Source organism: Ornithodoros turicata, chromosome 4, assembly GCF_037126465.1.
Source record: "Ornithodoros turicata isolate Travis chromosome 4, ASM3712646v1, whole genome shotgun sequence".
In the NCBI taxonomy this organism is placed as follows: Eukaryota; Metazoa; Arthropoda; class Arachnida; order Ixodida; family Argasidae; genus Ornithodoros; species Ornithodoros turicata.
The window spans coordinates 10,378,472-10,391,988 of NC_088204.1; the positions used below are offsets into that span (position 1 = coordinate 10,378,472).

The 13,517-nt window shown below is 44.9% G+C and overlaps 1 protein-coding gene across 2 annotated transcripts in view; it reads left to right on the forward strand.

Annotated features, from left to right (window-relative positions):
- Window positions 1-13,517, forward strand: part of LOC135391007 (uncharacterized) — a 51,547-nt gene that overhangs the window by 17,767 nt on the left and 20,263 nt on the right. For both annotated transcript variants that reach the window (XM_064621060.1, XM_064621061.1), the window contains exon 2: window positions 10,727-10,871. In XM_064621060.1, coding sequence (XP_064477130.1) covers window positions 10,727-10,871 — 145 coding nt within the window. The remainder of the gene's footprint in view (window positions 1-10,726; window positions 10,872-13,517) is intronic.

Consider the following 13,517-nt stretch of genomic DNA (forward strand, 5'->3'; position numbering starts at 1 on the left):
CTACACTTCTTTATTTCCATTCTTTTTCAGTGGTGTACAAGTACATGATAAACAAAACAGACATTGATGGACCGCCAGCAGAACACTACAGGGAAGGTACAAAGATAGGACTCAGTGGTTCCTCATGTGCGGACAAAAATCGTGTGTGGACCTCCTCGCCCGCAAAGGCCGGAGAAAATTTCATTCTAAGGATGATCTCGCAAGCAGCGCTTACGAAATACGAGCGCGATCACATCCCGAGAGAAGACAAAGACGCAAGATATTTTGTTGACAACTAAAAGAGAAAAAAAAAAATCTTGTTAAAAGAAACATTTGCTATGCTCCTTACAGCTCTGACATATTTCTCAAGTACTTTTTTTTGTAAGTCCAGTAAAGTATGGGAATTATTCTTCTGGTAGGGTTCATAAAAACTACAAGTTGTCTGCACAAAGCGATCACAGACAAGGGTTGGAGTTCTTTTGTTGCAACTGTGGACAGTGGACAGCAAATTCTTCCTTCCCTCCCGTGTAAAACTGCACACCTTTCTCTTCTTTCTCCACACCTTTCACACTGCAAAGGTGTGCACTTTCTGCACACCTTTCTCTTCTGTCTCCTTTATCACGGAACAATTTGTGCATTCTGATGCTGGTACTAAACGTTCCTCTGTCGCAGCCATGGGATGGTCTCTGAAATTTTATTTTGTTTTTGATGTTACGTCGTTTTCACATGAAGGGTCTGAAGAATACCTTCCAGAAAGTTTACTCGCTGTGTCTTCAAAGTACTGAGCGAACCTGTGAGGAATTCAGAGTTCTTACGCGAAAGACGCAGTACCCCGCGAACTCACGACGGAGCTGCACGTACATAAAAATGTAAAATCAATTTTAAGAAATATTCGGTAGTATGCGTACTAATAGAACAGTATTGTTTTTGAGAATGAGGACGCACCCTGCAGGCGACGCAACTGAAATTGCTGATGCCCCCTTGAGGGAGGAAGACTACGCAAGCAAGATGTTGATAAAGCTTGACTAATATCAGCGTGGGATGCATTCAATTGCCGTTGCGTCTGGATGCACACGCGTAGAAAATTGCTCGACGGTACATCCGTTGCGCTGGAAAGTTTAAATATTAATCATCCCGCGATGTGGAGCTACGAACGTCTGCGAGTCAAACGCAGCTTTAATGAATGTCTGGAAGGAATTCCCAATTTCATTTCATAATTGTCTCTGTCGTATCCGTTTGTCTGGAAACCATGTCTCTCTGTCCGTGTTCAAAAATGTGTCAACCGCGCGGTGCGCCCGCGGCGGATCAGATGCAGCTTGGTAGTTTCAGGTCGTTTTGTTATTTTCAGGTATTTTGGTCGCGTGTTTCTGCGTGTCATGCTATCGTGGTGGTGGTAACGCACTTCAGACGGCGAAAGGGTGACAAAAACAGAGCTTCGCCGCATAGCACGGTCTTAGCCAACCACCATCCCGAATGATATCGTTCTGCCTCCTGATTGGTTAAAAACGGGAGGCGTACGCCATTTTTGTGACACTTACGCAGTTATGTTAATTGTCGCGAAAAGGCGTGCGCCCGGCGCTTTCCACAAATCATGAGTGATAAGGGTATCATTCTGTGCAATGATGGGCCTTCACCGTGCTATGTGGTGAAGTTCTGTTCTATTAGTGCATGCTCTGACGTCAAATGAGCGAGAGCTGCGGCCATTCCCATTGATGGTCGTAAACACGTGACCTCTCCCGCTCTGCCTATTACACCCTTTGCTGTAAAATTCGGAATGCACGTTTACATCGGCGCGAGTAATTAGCTTGTTAATTGCGCTTTACTTAGCTTTCAATCTCGCCTGGCGGCGCGGTCACCTTGCTCCCGCATCGTGCAGACGGTTCTTGGTAGCCTATCAAAGTGCTCGGATGTTCTGGTCTCACAACACGTCAGAAGGAGCTGGGAGACACCACAGTCGCTGCGCGCGCTCTTGTAACTAATTTTCTCAGGAAATATGCCCTTCCCGAAGGAAATATTTTTCGTCACAGTTACTGAAGAAAGTACGTTCGTATCACGCGGTAAAGAAAAGAAAAAATCTGTTCGAGATATCTTCCATGCACGTATCTACGAGGTACAGTGTGCTGTCCCTCAGGTGGGCAGAATTAATCGGCGGACCGACCACGCTGGCGTCGCTCGTTATATCATAAACGTCTCGCCCCGAATTATTGAAAAATAAAAAGTCTGTATTATTATTCTGCACGCGTGTTAGAGGCTGTAATTTTATGCGTAAGAGACACTAATAGCCTATTAGTCAGCCGATTATCGACCCTCCCTTACTTTTGTGTAACCTCCCCTCTTCGAAATGAATTCAACATTTTTTTTTATTTTTTTTATTATTTTTTTCATTTGGAGCCTTCCTCTTGCACGAGCAACATTCCCCGTAATACTCGAGCGGAATATGCAGCAAATGTCATAGCTTTCTGCTGCTTTATTCCGTAGCAGACGACAGGGCCTATGGTGTCGTCTGCTACGTACGTCTGCTATATACCATTCCCGATATTCCGGCACGCGCGGAAGAACTTCCGTCCCGTGAGCAGTTTTGTTTGTTTGTTTGTTGCATTTTCTTCCACTAGAATATTCCTTGGGGATGTCGCTCTTGTGAATACACTGTGTGCTTCATTGTCGAAATTCGTCTTCGTACTCGAGAAAAACGTTTGTTGCATCATGGCGACCCTGCAGTGCTGTACCCTTACACACACGCTGCTACACGTTTTTTTCTTTATCTCTACCAAACCCTTTTACGCTTATCGCTGCCCGTGAAGCACGACCTGTGATGGTTGAGCTTGTTTCTCCACGGACGTGATGGGCTTTGGTGCTAATCTTTCGGTCCACAAATTTGGCAGCTAAGACTTTCGTCTCGCATAGAGCCGCCTTGTATAGCGACTTCCGGTCCAGGGGTCTTGTTTTTTCTTTGCCCAGCCCTTTTGTCCTTTGGAGTCAGGAGTTCGGCGACCGATTTACAGCGAGCGATAAGTCTGCGACGCGGGAAGTGTTTGTCCTGTCACGTCACATGTCTGGGCGTCGGAAACCCGGCTGTGTCGCGGCTGTAAGGACAAAGGTTGAAGCTGTGTAGATGTCGGTTGGAAGGCTCACTGAGTGTCTTTCAGCTGCAATTTTCTTTGAGACCTAATCGAGTGTCTGTTAGAGGGCCTTAAGACTGCCCTTGTGCCGTGATGACGTTTTGTGAACGCATTTTGTCCGCGGAAAGCGTATGCTTTTTCTTCGTTGACTTTTTATTTATATTTTTTTATTTAAAAGTACCTCAAGGGCCCGTAGGCATTACATGAGAGGTGGGCAAGTGAGCAAGCAGACTGGGCAGCCAACTGATACTTTAAAAAAAGAAATGATGATGATGATGAGGAGGAATCGTGTTTTATGCCTGCCTTCGTCCTCACCCTTCTTTGCCGGTTGATCACAGTTGTAAGTCCTCTTTCAGAAATTTAAAATTGTCGTCGAATGTTTGTAGCCGTCAGCCGAAATAACGAATACCGAATAAGTTATTGTATAGCATGTACTGTACTTTTGTATTACATTGGAGTAGAGGGAAGTCCTAGCAACGCAACCAGCCAATCGGTGATGTTAATAAATTATCTTATATGTATCAGTAACGAATGTGCATTCAATTATAACGTTCCTATGGTCGGATAATTCCATCCCGGACAGCATAGCTGCACTGTGCCCGAACTCACACCTGTGCTGTCTGTACAAGAGGCGTGCAAGACGATAATGGTGACCACGTGGACATATGGACGCATTGGTTTTCGCGTAGATCCTCTCTGAGCCTCGGAACTGCTTCCATGATCACCGTGTATCCCCCGTCCGTCCAGCATCGACCGATCTGCTCGTTCTCCGAAGGGAGGGTTTCGGAACCTGCGGCGAAAAGTCCCACCGCGGCCTCCACTGCGATCCCTACCTGCTGACGCCGCCGAACTTCACCCTCCGTGATCCATCTTTTCTTGCCGCGGGCGGGAAAAGAAGGATGAACATTGATGGGGAAAGGAGGGTGTCTGTTCGGATTCGTGGAAGGCATGAAACCTTACTTATAGCTGTGTTCAACCTGCAGAGGAACGGCAAGCACCAGCTCGCGCGCGTGGCTCGGTGGTTATGCGTGCTGTTCATGTTACGTCGAGACTGGGAGATATCCGGGTTCGAATTCCGCTGCCGGCTGTGCTGACTGGGGTTTTTCCTGGGTTTTCCTCAGACGCCGTTAGACATAGGTCGGCACAGTCGGTGTCGGCACACCTAATGTTCCAGAGTCATTTTCTGACACGAAATTTTTTATTCAATAAGAGTGCGATGGCGTGGAGGTGACCCGAAGTCGAACGCAGTGTGTTTGGTGCGAATAATGGCATAATTTGTTCCGGACTGTTCTTTTTGGTCTGTCCTTTTTGGATTGTACCGATGATTTGTACATGTGCATGCAAATATGTTTATTATTGATGTGTTCATGATGCTGCCGGGGCGTTGGGACCTTTGTCAGGTCCTCTGGGCCTTTTTGTCCCAACCCCCATCCACGAGAGTGGTGAATAAAGTTTATTAGTAGTAGTATTTTAATTATTATAAAATCGGAGCGAATATACGAAGCACAAAGTTATACTATAACAAGACCGGATACAGACGCATCGCATGTACGGATATTGTATGTTGTACACATGTTTATGTGTACGGCATGCATACGCGATATATTCATACGTATCAGAATATGAAGCAGCGCTCACTTCGTTTTATGCCCGCTCTCTCTCTTGTGCCGTTTTCGACCTTACGTGTGCAGCTTCGGGAGTGTTCGGATATATTCGGTTTGGAAGAAGCATCGATGCGATTCAAAATTCCGTATTCGATTCAGAAATGGACTCGCGAACATAGAATTATTCGCTTCGGTATTCGCAGAGGCGTAGAGAAGAAATAAAGATGACAAAAGAACAAGTGCTTAACAAAAAACGGCAGGGAATTATGGCAGCACCAGGTTTCATGTGTTGTGTGCCGTGCCGTTCTCTTTTATTCCTCTTTCTGTATGGTTGTGAGGGTGCCAAGCGTGGAAAGACTTATCACTAGAAGCATTTCACTTTTTTTTAATTACGTGTTAGCGCCGCGAAGCAACTGTGGCTATGCGGTGCGTACAGACGTGGACAGATGGAGAGAGGACAGCAGGAAGGAGTGGGGGACAGTGGTGTTAGTATGCGTCCTGGGCCGACTTCAGGGGGAACTGTGCCGACATTCGTCTAGATAGTCCTGCCTGGAAACACCAGACAGCGCAGCCGGTGCGGGAATTTGACCCCGCGTCGCATCCCGGTCACGGCATGGAAGACGGCCATCCTAATCCTAACCACGGGAGCTGGTCGTTTCACAATTGAAGGAAAAAGTTTATTGCGAAATTAAAATTGTGTGTAAATCGTGCTCGTGGCAAAAACAGGCAACGCTTCTCTTTGGCACAACACTGACAAGTTATAGGCTTTGCCGCAAGTCGGCAGGATGAAACGTTTGGATACTTTCCAGTTGCCTGGGGGTCCCTCTCAAACCTATAACTACGAGAATTATATTCTGCTATCTCGTTTTATATGGCGATAAAAAAAAAAACAGGCGCAGATCCGAGCACGGTTTACGTGGGCACCGTATTGGAAAACGAGGGCATTCTCATCACGTTTTCTGTCTCGTTTATTAATTATCTTAATTTACGGTCGTATCCCCCCACTTTACGCTTCCGGGCCCCATAATATCGAGCATGGGTGGCGCCATCCAGAAGTTGGATGAACACCAATAATGCAGTGTGCCTCGATCTTCGGCGATTGTTTCGGTTAAATATATCTCAAACCTGATGTGTTTTGCCTGTTTCGATGTGTCGCGGTCGTCATTGAGGCTTTTCTCCTCGGCACTCTCGGCGGCTGTCGTTATCCGCCAGATGGATGTTCCTTGGTATCATTCGAGGAAAAGTGACACAAAAGGAAAACGCCGCAAGCTTTCATTTATCCCATACCCAATGGTCGATTGTTGCACGACGAAAGACGATACCGGTCGATGACGGGCCGATGGAAATTGGTTTGTCACGCGCCGTATGAGGGAAAGAAGGAGTGCGGTGGGGGAAAGGGGGATGTCGCGTGTGAGACGTGAGCTGAGGGTAATGCGAGCTAACGGAATGCACTACCTGAAAAAAGAAAGAAAGAAAGAAATACAAGACTAAGCCATCCATTCAACAAGAACTGGAAGAAAAGTGGAATAAGCATTATCACTCCAAAATAATTAATAAATAGAACACATAAATCTATACTACAAACAAAATTAAAGTAATACAGAAGCGGGACAAATTAATCTACTCCAGATTAATTAATTCGCAATTGGAAGCAAAATGGAGGGAAGTTAGTAAACAAATTGGAGATAGGTAGGAGGTAGGAGATAGAGAGAGGTATATGGCGGTTATGTATAGTGGACTGCGCGGCACCCTTGGTCCTTCCGTCCCATCTTCGAGATCCGCGCTGTAAAACTTTGAATTGCCATCGTCATCATCTGATCTGCGAACGACCCACATTGATCGAAAAAATGCGAGTCTTTAATTAAATCAATGAATCAGGCGCATTCAACCGCTATCTCGCCGAGTCAACAATCGTGACGCTAAGAAAATGAAAAGAAGAAAAACGAAACGAGGCAGCGCACGAAGATGACTTGCGAACAGATAGAGCTCGCAGGAACTAACACCGGAACGCTGTCCAGCCTGCCTCCCCCCTCTCCCTTATCACAGTGTTAGAAAACTTTCATCAGAACCCACGTTCAAACACTGGAACAAAACAGAGTCACCCCGGCTTGCGCAGCTGATAGAGAAGCGGAAATGGCTTAACGCCGGCGACCAACGGAGCGAACGGGCGAGGACGTCCTCTCGACGTCGGCAGGCCATCGCCCAGTGTGATCCGGGCAGCGGGAAAAGCGCGTTAGCGCATTGTTTTCGGCTCGCGTGGGCCTTGAATAATGAGCGTGCAAGAAGCGCCCGTTTCCCCTCGGTCGATGAGATCGTCGCTCGGCGATCGATACGTAGAGCGGGGACGCTTTGCTTTGGTTACCGTAGCAACGGTTCGCGACGCCACGCGGTGGTGGTGATCGGACGGGACGGTGTCCCAAGGTGGTAGCGCGTGCGCCGGAAAAGGGAGGAGGGGCGTGGTACGTCCGAGTAGCGTTGGGCGTCTGGTTTCGAAAGCGGCCGCGCACGTGAGTGCGATTCAAGGTAATAAATTTGCCGAGTAAGGCAGTGTGTCGTTTAAAGTACGCCTGCGTTATGGTGTTGGTGTTTCTTTTCTTTTTGTTTTTGTTTGTTTGTTTCGTTGCGGTTTGCTGATGCACTGTTTCCACGGTACAATTTTTGCTTTCTGTCTTACTTATTTTTATTTTTAAATTACGAATAAGAGCACTTTCGGGTCTCGGTGTGACCATCGGGTATTGTGTTACAAGCAACAGAAACTCCAAGGTAAATATAGCCGATCAAAGTGCCGGTTGCATCCATTCCACATCGGTAGTGCAGCTACGTTCAATCACAGCGAATCCGGCGTGAAAATCGGAAAATTTGTGGGGGAGAGGGGGATACGTCGTTTAAGCGAAACCGAAATATATTTTGCGGAACATCTGTTTTGGCGCGGCAGTCACACGTCAAACGGTGCCCATGGCGCTGTTCTTCCAAGTCGGACCCTTTTTCCCTCCTCCGGGATAAATTTCGATGCCGAAAAAAGTGGGTCAGATATATTCCTGCGAAGAAAAAACACTTTTAGCTAGTGTTCCCCCGGAGTTTTTTCCCCCCTGGGTTTTCGGCAGGGTTTTCAGAAACTGCGTCGGCGCATCTCTTCGTGAAGCAGGACCCGGATGCTTAGTGACCCGCCATCACCTTCCTCCCGTTACTTTAAAAAATATATTAGGCAGTTTTAGCTAACTGTTGGTAAGGTTATCGTGCCTATCGGCACCAATCGCTGTCGCGTGCGACTCAGAATCTTATGCACTCATTGGTTCCGGTTCATACGGTTCGACGCAAACCCAGACCTTAAGGCAGACAAGCCTTGCGTGTAACATCGCGGCACCATTATTTATTTATTTATTGATTGATTGATGCTTGTTACACTACATCGCCTTCCGGCATAGAGTAGCGGGGGTACAAAACGAAGAACAAATGAAAATGTACATAAACATTACGACAATCCTGCGCAATCATGGAAACAATCATTGTCCATATAAGAGTCTAATTAGTTATACAAAGCAGAGAAGGCATATAATACGCGTCAAAGCCGGAAAACCTAACCAAAATCGATGAACTTCACTGCCGAAACCTACTAACCAAATCTCTCAATTTCACTGTCGGTACAGTTTCCATAAATATTTATCATTATTCGACGCAAACCACGTTATATCAACGGTTTGCTAAAACTCACAACCAGTAATAAAGAAAAAATAAAAGGGAGAGAGAGAGAGAGAATTTTGGGAATAAAACCCCAAGCTGCTGACTGTGACATCATAGATATAGGTGGACACTTATAGACAGTGATACTTCGTGTCCATGCCGCGCTGAAATGTGCTTCAGCTTCTTATACACGATTGTTGGCAACATTTCCCACAGTCAGGGAACTTTTACCACCAATGAGCCTATATACACTAGCTTCCCCTGCCTTCTGCTTCCATGGTCTTCGTTTAAAGATCCCTCAGATGGGAAAAATTAATCCAGAGACCTGTGGGTGTCGCTCAAGATCGCAATTGGCTCGTCGCGACGTAAAGCTCCGAATTAATATTGTTTCTTTCGCTCTTTCTCTCTCTCTTTCGAAAATCGAAAAGTGCTGATTTCGAAACAGTAAACACCGCTTTTGGAGGGTTTATTTTTATTTATTTATTTTTTGTTCGTTTGCAAGCGGTTTTGAAACGGTAAAAGTAGCACGTAAAGTAAAGCAACAGGTAAAAGTTTTTATTTCCACGCCTGAAGGGGAATTGACACCGGATCTATGTGCCACATGCGATCCGCAGCAACAAAAGCGTGACATCCGTGTTCTTCGTTTTTTTTTTTTGTTTTTTTTCCTCTGTTTTTTTTTATTTTTTTTTACGAATATTTCCGGGCTCTCAATATAAACCGGGGTAATTTCCTTTGACGCTTAATGGCGCTCTTGTGCCGCAACTCCAACGCAGACGAACGTTGAGAGCGGCCGGCGAAAAGAGGAAGAAGGAACGAGAGAGAGAACGTAAAAAAAAAAAAAAGAAAAGAAAAGGAGGTATAACACCATGTGTGGAGCTGTACAAAGGACCCGAGGCTCATTAAAAGCTTCCTTCCCCCTAAAGTTCCAACTTGGTGTGCTACTTAGTGCTTTCTTCGAATCAAGCGCACCATTTCTCGGTTCCGTTACCCGGGTCACCATTAGTAACACTTAATTAGAGCTACAATTAGACCCACGTCGAGGAGGGGAGAAAAGAAATTAAGGGAAACCATCGGAGGCTGCAAGGCGGACCTTTCACACATAATGCCCTTTCGACACCCAAGTTAGAGTTGACAAAAAGAGAGAGAAAGAGAGAGAGAAAAAAAAAAAAAAAGACAGGAACGACGTCGGGATGCGATTGTTGAAGTGTGAAGTAAATGACATGGTGATCTGCTACGGGCGCTCGCTCATCATATTTTGTAGGATGATTGTGAGAATTTCTTGCACATAATCACTAGAGTACGCGCTTGCTGCTGTTCTTGCAACGTCAGAACTGCGTTGTTCTGGAAGGGCTGGCGTAAATTGCAGAGGTTGAGTGAACAAAGCACATCATTTCGTTCCCACGAACGTACAAACAACAATAGGATGTGTTAGGAACGTTTGTTGCCCATTATTGTAGCTCCACATGTGTCAAAGAAAAAAATAATAATAAGAAGAAGAAACTGATCAGCGACTTTCTGGACGAATGTCGGCACAGTTCCCCCTGAAGTCGGCCCAGGACCCATACTACCCATAAACGTCAATTCGCGTTAAGACCCTTTTCAGCTCATATAGACGTTTTTAAATTTTCATTTTTATTTCCACGCACAGTAGAAGACTGGTACGGTCTGCCAGCCAGCCGCGATAATAAAATATTAACACTTTTGTAAAAAAAAGAAGAAATATATATATTGTTACTGATGTTTGATGTTCTGACTTGATGTTTGTGAAAAATTGGTGCTCGTATCTGATGCCAGCCGCTTCCTGTAATGACCCACAAGATGTGGGCCAACAGTATCGTTAAAATAAATAAATAAATAAATAAATATCCCCCCGTGCCCCACTTCTTCCTGCTGACCTCTCTACATCTACCCACATCTGTACTGCACTCGTAGCCACAGTTGCTTCGTGGCGCTCACACAGAATAATAAAAAAAAAAGCAATGATCAGAGAAGACTGGGGAACCGACTCCCGACATCGTTATTTGCTGACTTTTCGTGGACCACAGTCCTTCAGGTGCACGAACATGGTTTACCACCCCCGTGAAAATAGTGTCTTCAAATAGTCGACCTTTCTAGACACAATCGGGCTTCGATCCTTATTATGAAGGGGCGCATTATCTCATTCCCCATATCACCACCAGCAATGGGGCAGAGTATCGACTCTGGCGATGAAACTTCCCATTCATCATCATAAAATAAAGTTGTTGTTGTTGTTGTTGTTGTCTTCAACCTGTTTGGCTGACAAAGGAACGATATGATGTTTGGGACTGAGTGTAATCCTGATTTTTTTTTGTTTCCTTGCAGATAGCAGTTGTGAGTTCCCGGTCGGATGGCAAGGCTTGTGGTTCCAGAAAGGTAACCCAGAACCTATCACCATAACAAAGGATCGTATATCTTCGAAAGGAAGGTGCAAGGAAAGGCACGACACCAAATACCTCATCGCAGGGCCGTGAGTTCAATTTGACATACTGTTCAATGGTCATCACGTTGAGGACAGTAAACCGTCGTTATCACGAGGACAACGGGGCCGGAAAAAAAAAAAGTCGCTATAAGCGGTAATTTGATAAAAGCGGAAGTACCACAAAAACAATGACGGTAGACCGGAAAGGACGCGGGAGGCGCTTTAAAAGATATTCAGGCAAGCAAGCAATCAAGCTTTCGGTGGTTAATTTACAGTGAACCCTCGCTATTATGACCCCCGATAACCTGACATACGCGCTTTACGACCGTACTCCTGGGGAGCAATGCAGTGAAGCCTCTGCAAATCCCCCCTCCCGTTAATATGACAATTCCGCATTATGACCAAAATTTTCGGGAACGACCATGGTCATAATAACGAGGGTTCACTGTATACGAAAAACAAAAGAAGAGGAAGGATGACGCAAGCTGAATTTGGCGTGCAGGCCTCCGCTGGCTTGCCGTTCGCACTAAGCGGAGCCGGCTGACAGAGTACTTCGAATAACGAGGTTCGAAACGCATGCATTGCGGTCGGGACAGTGTGAGATTTCGTTTAAAGCGATAATTCGAAAAAAAAAGAAAGAAAGCCGTTTCGTTATAACGAGGATTTGCTATATCTGACATGTAACATTGAAGAAGATGTAGAAGTAACGTGGCCGGCTCCGACATGTCTCTGTGTTGTTCAATCACGCCTCGGTGGTAAACGTCTTAGCAGCCTTTTAATTTATAGAAGAAAAAAAGGAAGAACAAAGAAGAAGAAAGACGTAGCGGAGCTTGGCGTGCCGGCTGCTGGCTTGCCGTTCGCACTAAGCGGAGCCGGCTGACAGAGCACTTCGAATAATGAGGCTCTAAACGCATGCATTGCTGTCGGGACAGTGTGAGATTTCGAATAAAGCGATATTTTCGAAGAAAAGAAAGCGGTTTCGTTATAACGAGTATTTGCTATATCTGACATATAACCTTGTAGAAGATGTACAAGTAACGTGGCCGATTGCGACCTCTCTGTGTGTTGTTTAATGAAGCCTCGGTGGTTAACGTCTTAGCAGAATTTTAATTTATACACACACACAAAAAAAAAAAAAGAAGAAGGACGTAGCGGAGTTTGGCGTGCCGCCTGCTGGCTTGCCGTTCGCACTAAGGGAAGGTGGCTGACAGAGCACTTCGAATAACGAGGTTCGAAACGCATGCATTGCGGTCGAGACAGTATGAGACTTCGAATAAAGCGTTAATTCGAAAAAAGAAAGCCGTTTCGTTATAACGAGGATTTGATATATCTGACACGTAACCTTGAAGATGATGTAGAAGTCACGTGGCCAGTTGCGACCTGTCTCTGTGTTGTTCGTTCGTCTCGGCAAACTCTTCCCCCATTCTTTTTTTTTTAAATGTTGAGTGTAGAATCTCTCTCTTTCACTCTTCGGTACCAGTTATTCGTTCTTTATGGGTCTCTCACATTTCAGTGAAATGGTGAGGAAAATACATTGAAGGGACACTAATGGTGCCAAAATTTCTCTTCGCGGCATGCGAGAGGAAACCTCTCCATTATTGTGTTCCTTTGAAATATATATATATATACATATATATATATATATACAGAGAGAGAATGAAGTTACACGTCCTAATCTGGGCGCATTCGCTTGCAGACGCATCGCTATCGCCGGTATGTCAGTGACATGTACGAACATAGACGTTTACAATGTAATTTATAGTGCTTCCGGTTTCCGCCGTTTGTTTTCCCCCGATATACCGAGTTGATAAATCGGCGGTTATTTCCGCTCCTGCCGCATTTATCTCTCGCGCTACTCTCGAAGATTGCGTCCTGTCCGAGGAAGGTTTCGGGACATTGAAAGTGTATACGGCGAAACAGTGGGAGAAAATGTGGTGTATTCCCTTCATTCCTTTATTTTTCTCCCGGTTCCTTCACCGCAACTTTGCTGCGTTGTTACTGATGTATATGTGTGCCAACAAGAATTAGTTTCTGACGTTGATCTGATTCACCAGAATCTTTTCTGAAGGCGCCATGTTTATCTAAACTAAAGGCTAGTGCGATTGCTACAGTTTTGTCAAACCTAAGAACGGCATCCGGGGTGCTGTAGGGTATCTACATATATATACAAACATATAATAATAATAAAATATATATATATATATATATAATAAAATAAATAAATAAATATAATATGAATATATAATAATCAAATATATACATATATATATAAGTTCAGAAAAAGACGCGGAAACAGATTTTAGGGAAGTTACAAACACTAGTTTATTACATTGGGAGACGTAAAAAAGTAAAATGGGCAAGGGGTCGACGTTTCGACAGTGGCACTGTCTTCGTCAAAAAAGTCTTTTTTTTTTTTTGAACTTCTGTAAAACTTCGTGGCCGTTTGATAATCCTTTTACTTCAACCTATATATATATAATCCTTAATTTATTAATTAATCATAGCCCTAGCATTACAGCGCATTCATATGTTACATTGAACTATGGACATAATTATTGTGTGACATAAATATGGGCGAAAAAAAAAAAGATTATTACAACGTTAAACATTATGTTGTATCTACAGTGCACCGACAGTGTCATTCTTAGGTTGAGCACGACTATAGAAAACTGGCCCATAGCAGCCAATAGGGAA